Source organism: Acinonyx jubatus, chromosome A3 (assembly GCF_027475565.1).
Source record: "Acinonyx jubatus isolate Ajub_Pintada_27869175 chromosome A3, VMU_Ajub_asm_v1.0, whole genome shotgun sequence".
NCBI lineage: Eukaryota > Metazoa > Chordata > Mammalia > Carnivora > Felidae > Acinonyx > Acinonyx jubatus.
The window spans coordinates 17,575,646-17,597,348 of record NC_069388.1 but is presented as its reverse complement, the minus strand read 5'-3'; the positions used below and the strand labels follow the sequence as shown (position 1 = coordinate 17,597,348).

At 43.3% G+C, this 21,703-nt stretch overlaps 1 protein-coding gene across 13 annotated transcripts in view; it reads right to left on the bottom strand.

Moving 5' to 3' along the window:
• PTPRT (protein tyrosine phosphatase receptor type T) overlaps positions 1 to 21,703 on the bottom strand; it is a 1,056,329-nt gene that overhangs the window by 130,411 nt on the left and 904,215 nt on the right. For all 13 annotated transcript variants that reach the window (XM_027070121.2, XM_027070126.2, XM_053199941.1 and 10 more), the window contains one exon: positions 2,578 to 2,726. In XM_027070121.2, the coding sequence (XP_026925922.1) occupies positions 2,578 to 2,726 (149 nt within the window). The remainder of the gene's footprint in view (positions 1 to 2,577; positions 2,727 to 21,703) is intronic.

Below are 21,703 nucleotides of genomic sequence, written 5' to 3'. Positions count from 1 at the left end.
GCACTCAGACTTCCCAGAAGTCTTTCCATTTTGACATTCAGCCTTCCCAGGCATTTTTACACATGGAAAAAGGTGTGCACAAGAATCTGGCCTATATAGGAAAGGTCTGGGGTGAATGGGTATCACTTGGCCAGGATTGTCTATCAGCTAGACTTGTTATTGAACTTCCTTTCTCCCAGGGAAAGCAGGAGAATCAGTGACAGATGAATATAGATAGAGACTCTCAGGGATCTTCAGATGGGCCTTTCTTTCAGGACACACCAAGTCCATTTCCTTGTCAACCCTTTTTCTGCCTCTCCTGGCTGCCTATGTCACTATCGCCTTTTTCTGGGCCCAAGGGAATGTATGAATCCCAGCGATTCATCTGGGTTGAGAAAGGAAAAAGAGCTGGCTTCGTGGGTAGGCAGACTGCACACTTGCTCTGCTCTCTGAGGAAAATGCAAGTTAAATATTTGCTCATGAAATAATCAGTATGCACTGTTAGACTTTGTCTTTAAAGCCATTACACAATCTTAAGAAGTGTGCAGACTTAGCATTGCCAATAACGGGCAAAATGATAGCATTTGTCTGTTGAAATGATGCAAAGGGAAGGACATGATGCCACCTATGTTGAATTTTTGCCAACATGCTAACCTGAGAGCAATCATGGTGAAGAAAATCAGATAAATCTGGATTGTGCCACATTCTAGGAGACAACTGGCTTAGACTTAAAATGTGTCGATGCCCTGAAAGAAAAAAAAAGGAGGGAGGGCCGGCTGTTCTAGATGAAAAGTGATGGAGAGACATGATGACCAAGTATAATGTGAGTACCTGAGTGGACCCTGGATTAAAGCAGCAGCAACAACAACAACAATAAATATTTTAGGACCAGTGAGGAAATTTAACTATATGCTGGTATATTCGATACTGAAATAAGGTTACATTTCTTGGGTCAGATAATTTTATAATGGTTACGCTGAAGAGTTTTCCTAGTTCTTAGGAATTCTCTGGAAGTAGAGTGCCATGATGTCTGCAACCTACTTCTAAATGGTTCTGAAAATTTTATAAAATTTTTATATAATTTTATATAATATAATTATATATATACAGGATATTTTTATATATGTATACATATATAATATATAGTATGGAGTGAGAGAGTGTGTGTGTACAAATATTGCAAATGTGAATAATTGGTGAGTCTAGGTACAAGGTAAAGGAATATTCATTTTACTATTTTCTCAACCTTTTTATAGGTTTAAAACTAATCTCCTTCCCAAGGCGGCATGTCAATATTTGAAAATGGCTATTGCTTCCCTCAAAGTTCAGTGTTCTTAATCAGTGTGCCTGTAAGAACCGTCTAAGTGGCTTTTACAAAATCCACATCCCACCTTACCCCTCCCCTTATCTCCCTACCTCTCTTCCCTCAGGAGATTGTGATTTAGTCAGTAAGGTGTAGGGCCTACATATGTATATTGTGAAAACTTTCTCAGAGGAGTTCTGTGCTATACTTAAGATGAGCAATCATGGGTCTAAGTTACCCTCAGAACATGGATCCATCAGGAATTAGCTATGCAACTCTGAGAAGGTCAGCCGCATGCACTGAACCTTGGCTACCTTACCTATAAAATGGGAACAATCATATGCAGTATCTCATGGGGCCATGGTGAGGAAGAAGATGGTCTATAAATATTTGTTTCCTTTCTTTCTTCATTTTCTCATAGAACCCCCCCCCCAACTGATCATATCTAAGTGATTTTTACAAATTATGGTTTCTTCCATTTGCCACACACTGTGTAGAGGACATTCATTTGTCTATGCTCACATTCCTTTAGATTTCCTGAATTCCCTAATCTGGAGCAGAGGCTGGGGAATCTAGCATTTCTATTAAATCTAGGAAAAAGAATTGTCTTAGAGAGATGAGAACAAAAGTTAGTTTTAGGTTACCAGTCTTGAGATTTTCCTTTGGATAAGGTTTAACTCTGAAATCTTAGACCCTGTATCAATTCTGCATGAGGGCTCAGGTGCTCTTGACTAAAGGCCCCTTGGAACACTGGCTATAATTTGGACTTGGCCAGGCTTGGGAGACATGGGTTCCAGGTTTGGATAGGTATACTCATCAGCCTTGGGACACTGCAGAAGTTGCTTTTCTGAGCCTCAGTTTCCTAAGCACTCAAAACAGAGATGGCAATTAGTGGCACACCTACCTAACATGGTTTATAGGAAACACCATTTTCAAAACTGTAAGACACTCATTTCAATGCGGCATGTTTTTCTCCTTATGGGCATAACTATGTCCTCTTTTTTTTTTTAAACTACTACTATTAGTTTTAACCTGTATCTATTTATTTCCACAAGCAGTTAAGATGGATTGCCCCATTTCCATTTGCTTTGGGGGAATATTCTTAAATCCTCCTTTTCCCTCAAGATGGGCTGCCCCAAGTCCTTGCCAGGGAGAACATTCATCCTTGGAACATCCAAGGAAGCATCCCGAACCCATACCCTACAGCATCTGACCACTGTGAGGGGTCCACAGCAGAGGTACCAGGGTCAAGCTGAACCATGGATGTTCCCTTCCCCTTAGCTGGGTCAACTTACTGAATCCATTAACATCCTGAGAGCTAGAGGAGAAGCCTTCATCGTTGTGACTGGCGCTGAGCTTGGTGGTGGGTTTGTCGGCTGAGGCCACAGGCCCCATCTCCCTCTGGGCTCCACTCTGTGTCTCCTTCTGCTTCTTGGCCAGCTTCCTTTGGGACATGTGCAAGGGGAAAAAATCACAGTCAGATGGTTCCAGCTGCATTAAAGCATTGGAAAGATCAGATTGTTCTTCTGCCCTACCCATCATCCTCAACCCCCAAACCTGGTTCATCCTCCAGGAACAGAGAGAGTCAAGATGGGTCCTCCAATGTCAAGGTGGAATAAGCCTAAATCCTCCTGAAACCATCAATGGCTTTCATTTACTTGGAAATATGAGGCTTATTCTGGATCATCTCCAACAACAGGTATGTTCTTTACTTGAGCTTAAAATCAGAAATCAATGAGACTTACATGATGCTTCCTTGCTCTTCTTTCGAAGTGGGGAAGAAGCTGAGTGGCCCTTTCTGTTCTCATGGCTCTGAATGAGATTCAAAATGGAGTCTGACCTTTCTCAGGGACTAAGCTAATAAAATAACACGCCAAACAATGGACAACTGAAGTAGAGACTTGTGGTTGGTGAAGGGTGAGGGTGAGGGTGAGGGTTAGTTAGTCCTGTAGCTCGAAAGGAGAAACTTTAAAGCTGAACTTGATGCCTGACGATCATTCATAGGAATGAAAGACCTTCAGAACCAGATGGGCATTTATAATAATACTAGTTTAAATCAGTGATTTCCAAACTGTGATGGAAATTAGAATTATTTTGAGAGCTGATAAAAGCACGCAGAGGCCCCAGCTCATGGAGGTAGGGCAGGGTTAGGCCTGTGCATGGCCACCTAGTTCCCCAGGTCATTATGACACTATCTACTGGATGTTAAAACCATTGGTTTTGGCATCAGGAAGACCTGGGTTCATATACTATCTCCGCCACCTGCCAGCTGCATGACTCAGGGCCAGTTCTTTAACCTCTTTAAGTTCTGAACTCGTCCTCTGGGTACATCAGTCAACAATGGGACCAAGCTCCTAGGCCTGTGATGATTAACTGAGATCATATGTGAAACACATGGAATACAGCACCTGGCACACAGTGAACATTCAACACGTGACAGCTGCATCCTTGTTTTTATATCATCCCAGCTGGTCCAACCACATTCTAATGTCCAAATCCCCCTTCAAGAGACCCACTGTGAAATCTCTGGATATCAAGTGGTAGAGATTTGGACGCCTCCCCAGGCAGCTGAAGGTTTATAAAGTCCTTCATATGGATTTGAAACCTACTTCTCTTAAATTTTAACCGGTTGTTCTTAGATCATTAGAAGTACAAAAATATTACTAACCCCTCTTGCATATGACAGTTTTTCAAACATTTCTAAAAAACCAAAGCAGTTCCTCTGAGATTTCCCCACATTTCCAATTCTAAATATAGCTATTATGTTCCTGTGATACGGAAGGCGATGGACACATTAAATATCTTGGGGGTAAATTATCCCAGGTCTCTTGCTCCATTTTCCATAGGACTTGGTTTCAACTTCAATCTTAATCACTCCTATATCAACATGGAAACAACAGATCTCCCAGAGGAGTCAAATTCAGGAAAAATTTTTCCAAAATTGAGCCTGCCTGGTCATGAAATATGCAGTTTCAAGAGGAATGATCTCCCTATCAGAGGAGGTATGAAATGAAAAGATAAAACCTAAACACAGAAGTATTTTAGGGGAGTTCATCTAGGATGAATTCTAGTTTGATAGTATGGGGAGTAACACCCTTCCCATGGATCCCTGGATCTAGATGTGGACTGCACGGAAGAATGACAGATGGCATACTCAAGTGAGAATGATTTGGGGAGACTTTATTTCCAAAAGGACTACTGACAAAAGTAAGAAGGGTGAAGGGGAACCTAAGGTCCACTATAGTGACAGGTGAATTGTTGGCCACCCACGTGTCCAGAGGGACAAGCAGAGGAAGCAGTCACTGGCACCCTGAAGGAGAGAGTTGTGAAGATAAGACCACCGGCTCAGAAGTAGCAGCCTTCTCTCGAGGAACTCAGTTGATCCTCACATGGCAGGAACAAGAGGCATCAACACCCTGGCTACATCCTCTTCTCTCCCCCTGACCAATGAACAGTGGGTCTCATTTGCTCAACCCAACTGGAAGCCAGAGGCATGGAGTCTAGGTAGTGCTAGCTCTGGAAGCAGAGAGCTCAGTGGAGAACCAGGCAAAGGAATCTGGATCCAGGAAACCACCGCCAAGAAGAGAATTTTATCTCCCCCATTTCGGCCACAATTTGAAGACAAATGCAGCCTAAAATGGAACCCAAGTACCCTCCCTCCCTCCTTCTCTCTTTCCCTCCCTCCCTCCCTTCCTTCCCTCCCATCTTTCCTCCTTCCCTCCCCCTCCTCCTCCTCTCCTTCCTTTCCCTTTCATTCCCTCCCTTCCTTCCCTCCTTTCCTTTCCTTATTTTCCTTCCTTTCTTTCCCTCTTTCCTTCCTTTCTTTCTTCTCTCCCTCCCTCCCTTTTTTTCCTTTCTTTTCCATTTTTCCCCCCACTGGCTTGAGAAAAGAGGGGTTCTTGGGAATAGGAATGCATCTTTTGTATATAATGCTCTAGCCACAGGCATTCTGTTCCAGGAGTCAAACTATTCCTGGTAGACAGAAAAACAACCAGAAAGGAAGTACTGGATCAGTGTTGGCAGTCAGACAGGGGCCAGGGGGAGTGCCAACGAAGGAAAAATGAGTGGATCTACTGCTGATGACATTTTGAAATTTTATTCTTCATTTATTATCAAAAAGGAGTGTGTTTAAAAATGTATATGTGACCTTCTTAATCATAAATTTGAAAAGATATACAGCAGATCCTTTGCCTCTATCTAAGCTCTGCTCACATTGCCCTGGCAGGAAATAAAAGGAAATCCAATAAGAAAGTTAACTTTAAAACTATAAGTGAGTGTGTACAAGAGGCTTTGATATTTCCGTAGGGGCATAACTCCCAACCAATCCCATTCCATTAGGGGTAAAATAATATGGAGAGAGTTGTCTTGGGCACAAGTCATTCATTTCCAAAGGAATAATAATAATAAAAAAAGGCCTTGCTGCATCTGTGAAAAATGGCCTTTTATAGAAATGTTTGGGTAGCTCTGAAAACCTGGATGAAAAATGAAAAATTGAACTTCTCTGAAACATAGATATTTAAAAACTCAACAACCAACTGAGTTGTAAAAACTAAGGAGTATGGCATCCTTAGTATTCAGCCCATGGTTGACACTATGTGTTCACGCTGATGATGCTATATAATAACTTAAAAATGTACAGACAGGTGTTTTAGCAGCTGGAAAACACAGCTACGAAGTAGAAATAGAAGGAAGGGATGTGGAAAGAAAGAAAACATAAAACTATAGTTTTGGGATCTATATTCTATCAGAATTCAAAATTTAAGAATTAAAAAACCATCTTGGTAAAACAGGAAAAATCATTTTATTCCTATAGCCATCGAGTTAACTCAGACCCCCCCTCCCTGTTTTTCCTTAAGAGAAGGGGGGAAATCCAAGCCTATGAGTAGGGCATGAAAGACCCGTAGGCTATGGCTCTAGGCTTCAACTCAGCCTTATCTTCCATACACACCTTCTCTTAGGGAACACCAGCCACCTCATCTTCACCCCCCAACCATTCCTCAATACTATACATTCCTTAATATGTCCCCATTCTTCTCCACTGGCCCCTCCTCTCCATCCTTCAAGGCTCAGTGTCATTCAAATGTCACATCTCCTTGAAGGTTTCTCTTGCTCCTCTACATGGATTTGTGATTTTCTCTTCTTGGTTGACTCATTCACTGAACAAATATTTATTGAGCACCTACATGTACCGGCTTCTGCTAGAGGTAAGATCACAGTGACAAAAGCCAGACATGACCCTGACCTTCACAGGGCACGGAGACTAACGGCAAAGACAGGTGCTAAACAGATAAATACAGACACAGCTATAAAATCACGAAAGTGATGAAAGCCAGGGAGAAGAAATGCATGGAGCTAAGGAACACCAATGGTTGGTCTGAACCTTCTCAGATCAAGGAAGGCCTCATTGCCATGCCAGCTAAGCACCTGTTTAGTTGAATTGCAGGGATCCAACTCTCCCACCCACTAGGGCAAGAGCCTCTTGGGTGAAGGGTTTTTGACTTGTCGCACCTACTCTGATTTCTTGCTGAGTGTCTGGCACACAGCCAGTGCTCAATAAATTTGTTGTACAAATTTATATTTAAAAGTCTACAATTTGAAGTGCAGAAGAGATTGCCATCCTACTCCGACTGCAAATTATAACCACTTTAAAAAAAGATACATACAAGGAAAGAGGAAGAAAAACTTGCACAAAATTAGTTTGTGACCTGAAATATTTCTACTTATGAATATTTCTGGCTGACAACTTAGCATTTTCTTCCGGTAGTTGTCACAGAATTCTTGGGATGTTTGCAGAATTAATGGAATGCTCACAGAAATCAGATTTTTTTTCCCTCAAAGCCCACAGTATAGCCATAGCTATAAAATATTTTTTTTAATCACATAAAATAGTTACATGATACATGGGAGAGTCACATAACTTATGGAATCTTCAGATCCTTCAAGATTCAAGTACTTGTGACTTATGAAACATGGAATTTTTTTCTCTAGTTGTTCTGAGATTCTTGCCAACTGGGTCACACAATTTCACCAGTAGGGGGTACCAGAAGCTGGTAAAAAGAGAGCACTCATAAGCCTATCTATTCCTCTGCAGGGACATTTCTAGAGCCGAAGAACATTTTAAGACATAGCAATCCGGAGTTTACTGTTTCTGACAGGCGGGGACAATGTGATGTGACCATAGCTCTTGGCATTCTTTCTTCTAACAGATCATTCTGAGGTCTTTCTGACCTTTGCTTGTTAGCTGAGTGAGGGTAGGTGGCAGGGGATGTGCCCATGATGGACCGTGAGTCCTATGATTTATTCTGAGCACCACTCTTTATAAGGGATAGTGGCAGGTGGAATGACTCAAGGGAGAGGAATGCGGGGCTGTGAAGGGTTCTGAAATCATGCTCTGAGAGAAGAAATGTCTGAAACAATGGGGATTATTTTTCAAGGAGAAGGAATATTCAGGAATGCCCTCTTCACACATCTGACTGTCTGGCTCTGTTGTGGCCCCAGGGGCAGAATTAGAACCAGGTTGGCTTGAAACAAGGAAGAAAGAACAAAGTACAATTGCTTGGGTCTCTTTTGGAAGCACCTAATGCCTGACTGTCCTTCCCATTTTTAATTCTTTGGTAACCTTCTCTACACCTTTTAAGTCCTGACTCAAATGTCCCCTATTCGTCTCCTTCCCAAAGTTAGTAGTTTCTTCCTCTTTGCACATTAATTTGTTGGAAAAATATTTAATGAGCCCTTACTTTGTGCCAGTGGCTGTTAGAAAGAGATCATGATGTAAAAAGCCAGGCATGACCCTTGCCCTGTTTGGGCTTTTGGAAGTAACGCATAGCCCCTCATTGGCAAAGTTCCAGTAGAGACTGAAAAGCCACTTGGAATAGAGGTGGTAGGGAACTGACCATCTGGATCCTGAAAAACCCTTGAATCTTTTCTGGGCTGGGAACAGGAGGCTCCAGCCAATGGGGGGAGAGTGTTGGGGCCTCCACCTAGGATTTTTCCCTAAATGTGAAGAGCTATGCCCATGCTCCTGGGGAGGCATGGATAAGGCACTCTTTCTTTTCCACATAGGGCTCATCCTCTGTTGGTATCTCTAGACAGTTTCCTGGGAAGCCACAAAGATTAGATAGAACACTGGAGCCAGAGAGAAATCCTCAGCCCATAGGAGGTGGACAAAGAAAATACAGAGCTGAGACTCTACTCCTATTAAAAGGTGGCACTGTACCCTTTGAAGCCAGGATGCTTCTATGCTGACATGATCAGATCTCTAATTAAAGTGATGCATCAGAACTGTAAGGGAACGGTACCAGCCTCTCAGTTTTTTCAAGAAAAAGCAGGCCTGGACAGAGGAGGGGCTTAGCCAAGGCACACAGCACAATGGCAGAAGCCACAGGACCCAAACCCTGCTTTCTACCTGCCAGTGCACCTGTTCCAACATTCCTCCACCTCTCTTTCCAGAACGAAATTAGAAGTGCAAATTCAGTCCATGGCACATATGATTTTAGTCCCTTATGAATGCAGCAAAACCTCATTAATCCAAACCTCACTAATTCAGAACTACTGTAACTGAGGCAGAGGCTGGGCTTTACCACATTAGGGTTGGTAGTATAAATGAGGATATGGGTATGTGCAGAATTCAAAGGAGAACACACCTCTTTCTCTTACATCAGGAGGCAGAATGGCAAAGCAGTTAACACACTGGCTTTGGTGCCAGACAGCCTGGCATCAAAACCTGGCGCCATCTCAGACTAGCTGTGTGAGCTCTTACAAGTACTCATCCGTCGGCATGTCAGTTTCCTCCAGTCTGAAAAGTAGGTAACAGTAGTACTTTCCCAGAAAGTGGCTGCAAAATTAAATGGTATGTGGCTAGCAAAGCATTTTTCCCAGAGAATTGTACACAGTAAGCACTCAATACATGTTCTCTGGTAATCTTTTAAATATAAGGAGTAGCCATGTTAATTTAAATGGCCTCATTATTTATGAAACATGAATCCTTTAGAGCAGATGCTCTGAAGAATGCCTTTTCTCTAAAAATGTTCTTTGATGTATTCTAGAGTAGTGCTGCTCGACCTTGGCTGCACGAATCGTTTGGGGACCTTCAAAAATTATTGGTGAGATTCTAGTTTAATTGGTCTGGGGTGCAGCCTGGGCGTGTGGGTTTTCAGAAGCTCTCCAGGTGATTATAAACGTGCCACCAAGCTTGAGCACCACTGATGAGAACAGGGTTGTCTCTGGACCAGCAGCATCAGCTTCACCTGGGAACATATTAGAAATGCAATTTCCCTGGCCCCTCCCCTGACCTACTGACTCAGAAACTCTGGATGATTAATAATCTCTGCGGGCAGTTCTAACGCATGCTGAAGTTTAAAGACCCGGATGTTTGAGAACCCACTCCTTAGCTGGTCTGAATCAGTGAGGAGTCCCTATCATCCTTCACCTGTGGAAGTGGAGGAGCAGGAGGCAGGTGACTTGGCTGCCAGCCTCAGGGGTCCAAATATCTTCCTGTTACCAGAGACATGCCCTTTCCCCTTACTGGGTATTGATTTCTCTACAGGGGGTAGTTGGCATCTTAGAACCAAGGCAGTAACAGATGCTATTTAAATGACTGTTACTGGTTGCAGGGTGTCCCCCTAAAATATATGTTAAAGTCCTAACCTTTGATACTTGTGAATGACCTTACTTGGAAATGAGGTCTTTAAAGATGTAATCAAGTTAAGATGAAGTCATCAGAGTGGGCTCTACTCCAACTGGTCTGGTATCCTTATAAGAAAAGGGAAATTTGGATGGAGACACACATGGAGAAGGCATGTGATGACAGAGGCAGAGAACGGAGTGAAGCAACTAGAAGCCAAGGATTGCCAGCAGCCACCAGAAACTTGGAAGAAGCAAGGAAGGATTCTACCCAGAGTTCCAGAGGGAGAATGACCCTGTGACATATGGATTTCAGACTTCTACCCTTTGGAACTCTGAGAGACTAAGTCCATTTGTTTTCTTTTTTTTCCCCCCAGCCATCCAGTTGGTGGTATTTTGTTATGGAGCCCTAGGAAATGAATACAAGATCCATGAAATACTAAATCCCAAATCCATTTCATTTATTTAATAAACATGTAAACAGCACTTATTCCATGCTAGGCACTATTAAGGCTACTACAAACACAATGTGTTAGCTCCTTTAATTCTCCTAAATACTGTAGGAGATTGGTAAACACATCCCCATTTCACAGATGAGAGGGAGAGGCAGAGAGCGTGGAAGAAATTCATGGAAAGTCACCCAGGCTTTAGGAGACAGAGCTGGGATTCAAACTCAGGCAGTCAGGCTTCTGAATGTTCTCTAAGATTCCTTGCTGTGTCATGCTTAGCCAAGGACCTATATGTATCCACCCTTGTCCCAAAGCTTTCTCAGCTGGGTCCCTTCCTTTCCAGGCAAAAACGCACTCACATACATATGCACACACGTGCAGGCAGAAAGCTCACACTCACATCTGCTCACATCCTGCAGGCAATGCACATTGGGTCAGCCCATTACTTCTTTTGGGTACCGATTCTAGAACATAGCTGGTGGGTCCTTCCTCCTCCACCCCCATCACCCTAGCCTGGGGCTTCTATGTGTTTCCACTGGAATGGCGAAGTTATAGAAATAACCACAGCAGATGCCACCACAATTTGAAAGACTGAAGGATCCCAGCCACTGCCTGTCACCTCCATCTCTCTGCTGTCTTGCTCTCCATGTGTATGACTCTACCTGTCTGCCTCTGCTTCCCTCTTCCTTGTGGCTGCCCCTCTCTCTTTCTTGCCCAGGTGGGCTCTCCTATGTATTATGCTCTTTTCACAAAGGACAGAGTCAGATTTAGTCTGACCATCGTCTAGCAGGCTGGCAGGGGACCCAGTGCAGAAGAAGGCTTAAGACAGATGCTAGGCCCTCCTCCCACTGCCCACATGGCCACACTATCTCTTGGACCCTGCAGCAGAACCCAGAGGGAACAGCATGGGCTCTGGAGCCAAGAGTGCCTTGGTTCAAGTCCCAGCTCCAGTATTTACTAGCTATGTGGCCTTGGACAGTTTAGCTTCTTTACAACTCAGTTTCCTTATCTTTAAAATAGGGGGTACTTACAGTGAATGCTTATGACACCTGTTTCAATAGCTACTAACTTACAAATACTAATGAACTTACGACAGGATGTGTCACCTACCAGATAAGCTCTGTGTTAAGTGTTTGTTAAATAATAAACAACGAGAAGGGAGTAACTGCCTCATAGGAAAGTGAGGACAGAATCTTTGGCTGAGACAGTGCTGAGTTCCCGAAGTGCTTTCAGGCCACTGAGCTCTGAACCTCTGGGCAAAGCGAACAGCCCTCTGCTGTTGATTCTGTGGAAATGGACTGTGGCTCCAGGCTAACCTGATTCTAACAAGCTGCTGAATCCTACTTGCGTCTCCGCCTCTGAGACTATCAGACTCAGTTTCCTTCTCTGTAAAATGGTATTTGATAGGCCCTTGTTCACAGAGTGACTACGATGATTAGAAATAGTAAGTGTACATTCCTGGCATGGTCTTTGGTACGTAAGAAACACTCCACAAATGCCAGTTCTTTTTCTCTCCCTTCTTCACACTGGCAGTCCGCATGCTTTTCCCCTGCTTTATTTTTACCTTAATTTTGTGTTTGATCTTCTCCCCGAGATGAACACTCCAGGGAACCAAAATGACTACTTTTTCTCCCGGCACCCTGCCCTACTCCATCCATACCTTGCTTACACAACCACAAACCAAGCCAGACTCTCGGGCAGATGTTTTGCTCCCGGTCCTGTTCTGACCCTCATTACAGGTTACAGAGTCTTGGATTCTCTGGGCTGGAATGGCCTTTGGGGCTCTCGAGACATTCTCCCACCATGGCTGGAAGGTTCCTTGCAACATCCCCCAACAAGTGGACATGCAGGTCCTGATTGTCAACTCCAGTGACAGGGACTTGTCATGTCTCCAGGCAGCCTCTTCCCAGAGAGGCAGGTCCCTAGATGGGGATGTTCTCCTCTGAGCTGAGGCTGAGCTGAACTATGTCTCCTGTCCATGCCCTCTTGGATGCCCTGGGTTGGGCTGCCTGTTCTACCCAACCAGCCTATACATGGATGGATGGATGGATGACCACAAAGCCTTCAGACTTTACTAAACTCTTCTAAACCATCTCTCCTCCTTCCTGAGGCTCTGCAGCTATTCCTTCCCTAGTTCACTGAACCACCTTTTGTACTCCACATCCCTGTGCCCACACCTCTTCTCAGACCTTGACCCAGGGCCCTCTCTTTCTCCCCCTCCCCCCACCCTACTACAGGCCTTTGGCTCCCTCCAGAAACCACAATGGCCTGCTGGATGGCCAGCCCCTGGGGTCATCTCCCCTGCTAGACTGTGACCACACCAGCAGGGGCCATGCTGGCCTCAGGCGCTTCCCACTCCCCAGGGCCTCACGCAGTTGCTGGCACAAGCACCTGCTGAATTAACGTATAAACAGATCACAAGCCCTTTAAGTTCCGTCTCGAGCACTATGTCTTCCAGGAGGCCTTTTCTGATCTCTCCCTGATGGGACATACTTTACCTACATTTCATCTCCTAGTCATCTTCCTGCTGTTCTCACCATCCTTCATTATAACGGCTTCCATAACATCCATTAGTTCACTTTTCCCTAGCACCTAGTTCAGCACTTGGCACAACGTTGTAAAAGCTTTAAAAATGTTTACTGACTAAATGAATGAATGAATGAGTAACACGTTTAATTCCTTTATTGTTGCTCTGTCCCATATTTGAGCATCCCCATGACTTAGACCTGACACTTTTAATCTATTTCTGCACCAAGTGTCTGTACTGGAACAGGTCCTTCTTATTATTCTACAGGAGGGCCTTTCTCTACGGATGGTGCACGATGGAGATTCTCAAACCTGAGGGTGCGCCAGAATCACCTAGACAGCGTGTTGAAAACAGGGATGATTAGGCTCTACTCTCAGAGTTTCTGATTTGGTGAATCTGAGGTAGGATCTGAAAATCTGCATTTCCAAGTTCCTAGGAGATGCTGGAACTATACTTGGAGAACTGGTCTATGGAATGTCATCTCCGGCCCCACTGTGGAGCACATACTACTTACCTGCTGTCTATTCTCCATCAGTCACCTCAAACCTTATTCCCATCCCCAACCCCAGCTCATTTCTCCTAGAACTGCCTATGAGCACAATATACTCTTTACTCAAGCATTTCCATTTTCTTGGGGCTTTATCCTAATGAAATAATAATAAAAATCCATGTATTACGTGGACATTGGAAAACAGCTGTGTGTATGGCAGGGGTTCTTGATCTCAGCACGATTGACATGTGGGGCCAGAGAATTCTTTGCCGCATGGGCTGTCCTGTGAACGGCAGTATGTTTATCTGGTTCCGTGGCTTGTACCCACCACCTTCCAGGAATGCCTCTCGTTCCCAGGTGTGACAAATAAAAAATGTCTTTAGGCACTGTCAAATGTCCCCAGCAGGGAGGCTGGGGAGGGCAGTACTGCCCCTGATCTACAACCACTGGTACAGACAGGTGAATATAACAGTGTAATATGTAGGAAATACCAGCATGTGCTCCATACCTTGAAAACACTTGTAACCCTCACAGCAGCATGACAAGGGAGTGATTATTTCTTTTGTTTTATAGGTGAGGAGTCGGAGGCCCAGAGGTTAATCCCAAATTCATAAAACAGGTAAAGGGACCGGGAGGGAATGAACCCCCGATTCTGTAGCCTGCAGAGTCCTGTTCTCCCTGTTAGCCTGTTCTGCAGCTTCTCTTCAATTGCAAACCATCAGTCACAGCCTCATAAATGTCTACCGATAGGGGATTGCTTCAGTAAATGATGGTGCATCCCCCGGATGGAATATTATGCAGCTATTAAAATGATAGAGTGCCATTAAAAATGAAGACTATGTAACAACATTGAAGAATGCTAACTGGCTTACATTAAGTTAAAAAAAAAAACCCAGAGAATGAAACTGTGTACCCTGTGATTACCACTGTGAGGAAGCGTGTCTATGCTAACGTGTTATATGGAGGGTATTAAGGATAATTTTCATTTCTTCTTTGATACCATTGTTATCAGAATGTCTTTGCCATCATTATTTTTAAGTAGCAGCAGGGTAATGAAATTCAGGATGTTAGGTTTTGTCATAGGTCTTCCTTGCACCTGAACTGGTGGAACTAAAGCTTCTCTAATCCTTTGAGTGTGGCAGGGGTTTGATACGCTATCACTTCTCCTCAGATAGCACAGTTGCATGTATGTTTCTGAGCCAGGACATCTCTCTTTGAACTGACCCGCTTCCCCTAAGCACAGCAAGCTGGAAGCACAGAGGAAAACATTGCTGAAGGCATCAGTGTGGATCACTCGGGGAGCCAGGGCTGTGAGAAGCATGCGATGTGTCTGTCAGAGGGTACCGTGCACTGCACTGGTTTCATGCATTATGCATCAAGAGTGGCCTGGCACCCTGGCCCAGCCGTGCGGGAGAAGGCTTGCATAAGGCACATCTGATGAACTGATTGGAATGTCAAAATGTCATTAAGGATAAATTAATGGATGTGTTACTTTGGCTGTAAGAGGCAGAGCCAGCAAGACAACAGGCTGCCGGCGGGCCGTTCCCTAGCCCAAGACAGACGGCGTTTGCAATGGAGATTCATGGTCTTTATGTAACGTGAGGTGCTTTGCAGGGAGAAGAACAAACAGAAATGCTCCAGCACTTAAGCACCGTAAAATCACAAGCAAGAGATAAATTAATTAGCGTACACGAGGAAGGCGGCTGGTCTGTCTGCACTCCTGGGGAAAGCCAGAATGGATGGCACTGGGCTGGAGAGGATGGGTCTCAACACCAGACTCCTAAGGAAAGCAATTGAATTTAATGTGCAATCATAAACTGCAGCTGATGGAAAGATAAGTCTGGTCTGTGTTCATTTTTTCGTGGATGCCATTTCTGTCTACTCCTCCAAGCTCTTGGTGTCTGTGGGTCAAATGTCTTAGGTGACCAGGGAGACTGGCACCACCACCGCCACTTGCTTCTGAAGCCATGGGGGAATCAGTACTTTGACACAGGGGAAACTCTCTGGGAAGCCTGACTTCCCTTGGGACAGCCTAGATAACGGTGGTCCATTATTCTGTGTTGGGAGGCTCACTACCCCACATTCAACCTAGTCTATTGTTGGACAAGCATTGTTAGAAAGGCCTTTCTTACTTAGGCTTCTCCAGCATCTTCCTCCTTGCAACATAACAACAGCAACAACAACAACAACAACAAAGCAACAATGAGAGTAGCTAATGCTCACTGAGCATTTGCTAGGTGCCAGGAACTGTACTCTGGTAAAGTCAGCACCCTATCTTGGATCAATCATCCCCACTTTATAGTGTAGGAAACTGAAGAGCAGAGAGGGTGAGAGAGATACTCAAGAGCACACGGCTAGTGCATGGTAGAGCCAGGATCCAAACCCAGGTCTGCCTAAAACCAAGTCTTAACATCTTAACCATCACATAATTCTAACTGCCATAACCTCCACTCATGGAATAGAGCCTGGCTTTCAGAGAAACACAGAATGTGAGAAGGCAATACGGATGGAACTAACATTTTGGGTATGTAGTGGGTACTTTGCTAAGTACCTGGCCTGGGTGAGCCTAATCAACCTTTTTTCTTTTTTTTTTTTTTTTCAATATATGAAGTTTATTGCCAAATTGGTTTCCATACACCTTTTTTTTTTAATTTGAGAACAGTTGACACACAATGTTACTTTGGTTTCAGGTGTACAACACAGTGATTCAACTTCTCTGTATATTATATACTATGCTCACCATAAGTATAGCTACCATCTGTCACCATACGGCACTATTACAGTATCATTGACCATAATCTCTATTTTATTGTATTCCCGTGACTTATTCACTCCACAACTGGAAGCCTATATCTCCCACTCTCCACTCATTTTGTCCCTCCCTCCACTCCCTTCTCTCTGGTAGCCATCGGTTTATTCTCTGTATTTATAGGACTGATTTTTCTTTTTGTTTATTAGTCTTTTTTTTTTTAAAGAATCCAAATGTGATGGAATCATATGGTATTTATCTTTCTCAGTCTGACTTACTTCACTTAGCGTAGTACTGTCTAGGTCTACCCATGTTGTTGCAAATGGCAAGATCTCATCCTTTTTTATGGCTGTGCAATGTTGCAGTGTGTCTGTGCACACACGCACACGTTTGTCCTTTCTTATCCATTTGTCTTGTCTAATCCCTCTTTCACGCAATAGCCCTGTTTGCTTGAAACAAGTTACTATTTCATCCAACTGAAATCTTTTTGTCTTTGTTTTTTGTGTTACCAAGTGCAATAATTTTTAACATACGAGAGTTAGTTATATTTCCATATATGAACAATTAGAATATGAAATTAAAAAAATGGTGCCATTTAAATAGCATGGAAAAATGAAACATTCAGGTATAAATCCACCAAAAGATGCAGGGATCCTGCATACTGAGAACAACACGTGCATGATAAAACAAATGAAAGTAGACCCATACAGACAGGGAGACAACCCCATATTCCTGGGCCAAAAGACTCATTACTGTTACGATGTTGATTTTCACCAAACTGATCTATAGATTCAACACAAGCCCAATCAAAACCAAGCAAGATTTCTTTCAGGTATCAACATCTGATTCTAAAATGCCATCGTACACTTATTTTTTTTTATTTTTATTTTTTATTTATTTTTGAGACAGAGAGAGACAGAGCATGAACGGGGGAGGGGCAGAGAGAGAGGGAGACACAGAATCGGAAGCAGGCTCCAGGCTCTGAGCTGTCAGCCCAGAGCCCGACGCGGGGCTCGAACTCATCGTATACTTATTTTTAAAGAAAGAAGGGGGAGAGGAAGCTTTCAAACCTTAACTGTCCAGAAAATGAAACCAGACACCTGTTGTCATGCTAAATATCATAATCACCTGGGTACATTTTTATATAATGTTATTCTTCTATGTCTGGCATAGCTGAATTTGAATAAAATCCTCTCCATAGCACAACTTTATTCGTAAGACATTATAAACAAAAACATGTTAAGAAACAAAAGTTTGCTCTAAAAAATTAAAAGTGGGACTCAAAAAGCCCGTTTAAGAAATAACAAAAATCACCCCCGACCTTATCTTTCCTTTAATCTTTGTCCTTATTCCTCCAATTCAGATTATAAAATTTCTTACAGCTAGAAAAAGATGAATGACTTTTTTCCTGTTTGAGTCTTGTCCCATTTAGACAGTGAGTGTAGTTAATGGAATAAGGGGGTGGGAACAGGTGTTTTTCTCTTCTTTTCTCCAATTATAATTTGGAACAATGGTTATATACTTTCAGGCAGTGACCAACACTGGACTTAGCTCATGGCATACTCCATCTGATCTCAGAGGGCATAGTTCCTCCCAGTTCTGCTGCCCGATCCCTATCAGAACCACCTCTCAATCCATCATGAGAACACAGTACCGGTCACTGGTAACTCTGTTCCATGGATTTCTTTCTTCAAGTAGCCTGTGACCCTGTTCAGTTGGGTGAGCCTTCATTTCCTGGCATTTAATGATACTTCCTCACTGGAGTGCCTTGAAAGTTACAGGAGAGATCTGTATAAAAGTACTTTCTAAAGTGCAAAACACCAGTAGACATATAACATAAAATACAATAATAGCTGCAATGTACCAAGCACCAACCATGTACCAGATACAAAATTAGACGCTGTACACGTGTTGTATATTTTATGTAATCCTTGGTAAATCCCCAAGACAACCCTCCAATTTTGGTATCACTGTCCTCCTTTGACAGATGAGGAAACACAGGCTCAGGTTAGCTTAGAAAGGGGCAGAGTCCAGGGTCACCTGGGTGGCTCAGTCAGTTGAGCATCCGACTTAGACTCAGGTCATAATATCACAGTTCAGTTCCTGAGTTTGAGCCCCACACCAGGCAGGCTGCTGTCAGCACAGAGCCTGCGCTGGATCCTATGACTCCCTCTCACTCTCTGCCCCTCCCCCGCTCTCTCTCTAAAAAATAAATAAACATTTTTTAAAAAATGAAAGAAAGTGGCCAAGTGCAGGATTCAAACACCAATTCAGTCCATGCTCTTCTCTTTACAACATTGCTTCTAGGTACTGAGTATGGTTTTCCTCACCATTGAGAGCTAAGGCAAAAGCACTGTTTAATACCCTTAAGAGGTGAGAGATGAGATTATAAAAGTATAATTTATTGAGCAAATTGCACCCAGCTTAGATTACTACACCTGCATAGTAATATAGTGGATGCATACACTTTGAGCTAGCCACTGATCTCCTGGAAAAACCTTACATCCCACATCTTCACAGTAGTTTTGCTGTAGAAAGCAAAGACAACACAAAAGAATAGAATGAGATCCCTTTATTAAGTGTATCTGAATTTAGAGGTTTCGCTAGAAGCTCTCTCTTCATCAGATGTCCAAGTCATAAATGATGTGGGAAGCAGAATAAAGTAAAATGCAGACTATCTTAGCTTTTCTTCATTTCTAAAAACGTTCATTGTCGCTAAGCTATTTTTCAAAACAAAACAAGCCTTCTTTAATCTTAAGGCTCGATTTGGTTTATAACCTTATTAAACCACATTTTCACTCGTTACAAAGTCAAGTCTCCCCCTAAAAACTGGGTCTTTTAATACTTCTACTTAAAAACAAAAACAAAAACAAAAACAAAAACTGTGTGGTTGCCATATACCCAACAATCCCCACCCTTTTAGAATGTTTTGCCCAGTGGTTCAAAGCCATTGGAATTAAAAACTGCTCCAGAAAGAAGCTCAAACAATGTTTATTCTGATAAAAATCAGATTTCACAAGCAGAAGTACTGGGCTCCTTGAGGTTTCACTGATGAAGAGAAGGCTCATGAACACCTATTTCCCAGGAGACAGATGATGGCTGAGGGGTCTTTACTCCTCACAGTGGTACCAACACCACTAAGAGGAATGATTGTTATGATAAATTAAATAATATTTTAAAATGTGCCTGGGTCATTTTTGCCATTTGTTAAATGGCGTCTACACATTCGTGAATAGCATACAGATTGTCTACCTCAATATCTAAAGGAAGGAAACAGTGTTGGCAAATAGGGCTCTGTCTTCTTTGGACTCTGCCTTCCAAACGCGATTTCCATTAGCATAACCAAAGCTGTGTCTATTTGATGATACAGTGGGAACAAATTCCCAACTGAGGTTCTAGGTTAAGTGGCCAGAACAAGCCCTCGTGCTTATCTTCCAAATGATTATATTCCATGACCCTGGATTCTCAAGGTCTCTCAGTTGGATGGTTTTCAGCCATGGTTTCAGATTAGAGTAACCTGGTGAACTTTAAAATGTCTAGCCAACCCTTGAGACCAATGAAATCAGTTCTCCAGTCTTTATGAGTTGTGACTTATGGTACTCTCCCTACCTCGCTGCCTCCTCAAACATACACTCTGAACTCTGTGGCCAGGAAGGAGGTGACATTCCTAATGTGACAATGGGACTGGTCACAACAGAGTGGCCCTTCTGCATTCTGAGACCCTTTCCACTTTTAAGGCAGGTTTTGGTAGTGACAGACCTGTCACTCTCCAGCTCCTATTTTAGAAATAACCACGGGTAGACCTTCTAACAACCCCAGCCTTTTTTCTGACCACTGGTCTACAAAGTGTTCTTGTGTTGAAATGATTTTGTCCACCCTCGTGACGCTGGCCAGAATCATTAACTGACTCTGACCTCTCTCACCGATATCCGCATGGACAGATGCTAGGAGGAGGCATGTCTTATCCGATTACTCAGGGAGACATTTTGTGAGTTTAAGAACCACTATCTACAATAGACCCTCTTCATTCTATTGGGCAAATTCTTCTTCCATTTAACTTACATTTGGAAGTTACAACTTCTATCTTCCCCCAACCCCCGACACCACCCACCACGGCTATGTCCCAGCTCAGTTCTGCCATTTAATAAAAGACAACCATTCCCCTGGCACAGACATTATATCATTTAATTTCTTAAGATAATCTCATGAAGTGAGCACTAAAATTCCCATTATACAGATAAGAAACAAACTCAGAACGCTCAGGATTCACAGCTGCTAAGTAGTGGCACTGGGATTCACACTTTCTCCTTCCTCTTTTCTTTCCCTCTCTACTCTATTTCTTTGTTCCCAACTCATTCCCCAGCATGTAATCTATTTAGTTATACAATGTGTGCATGCGTGTGTGTGTGTGTGTGTGTGTGTGTGTGTGTGTGTGTGTGTGTATTTCTAGACAGTGAGGCCAAAGAGAAATGTGGGTATCATTTCTTTGGTGAGGCACCCTCTTAAGTTGGTCCAGAGGTGTCTTTCCTCAAAGCAGATTCAGTGACTTCTTCCCTCTGCCATGTCTTCATTCTCCTCTTCCAAGTATATATAACATTATTTTATAACTTTTTAATATGTGAAAGTTGCCTTTTAAGCTGTGAGCTTCCTGAAAGAAGAGTATTTCTTTCTAAATACTTAACGCATGGCTCGGTACTTAGCACAAAAGAACAACTGCTCAGTAAATGCTCATGAATGAAAGAATATGTCACGGAAACAGCAATGTAGATGTTATTACCCCCATTTTACAGACAAGACACTGAAGGTGGGACTCAGTCAAGTTCCTGAAGGTGCAGAGCCAGGATGCTGGGGCTCTTTCCTGCACGGCATAGGCATCCATCCAATAATACCTTGCTAAGTGCCTCCAAGCCCAACCAGACACCTAGGTACTAAGTGGGAAAGCACTTTGGAAGAGGTAAAGCTGTATATACAAACACGACGTAATCATTATCATCATTATCAACATTACAGAGCTTAACTAAAGCACTTCCTTCCATTAAAAGCACTACACTGAAACGTTTAGAAAGGCATTTTCCAGTTTGAGCCCCTCAGGATCCTATCTTTGCTACAGCCCTAGCTGAAAGCGTCGTTCCCACTCTGGGGATGCTTGCTAAAGGCAAGGGCTTTCAGAATTAAACCCATCCTGCCCTGGAGGGCCTTGAGGAGCATGGTGGTGGGCACTTCTGACCCTCGCTCTCTCCTCTGGCTGGTCCAGCAAAAGCTACAGTCACTTTTGTGATGCACAGTGAGCTCCCCCAGGCGAGAGCTATGCATGGTGATGCCCACAGCCCAAAGAAGAGCAAATGCCTGTGAATGAATGAGTGCCCAAGGATGAAGTTTTTAGAGTTTACTTATCATCAGCAGGCAACAAGTGGTGACCCCAATTAGTTGGTACACAGAGGGTCCACAGGCAATGATATGTGCACGTGCAGGGGAGGGGCATGCCACATACTCAAATCCACTTGTCTCCAGTGGACAAATGGAAGAGAAGCCAATGGAAATGTGGCAGACTGTGTTCCTTGAGAATTGGACTCTGAGACAGAGA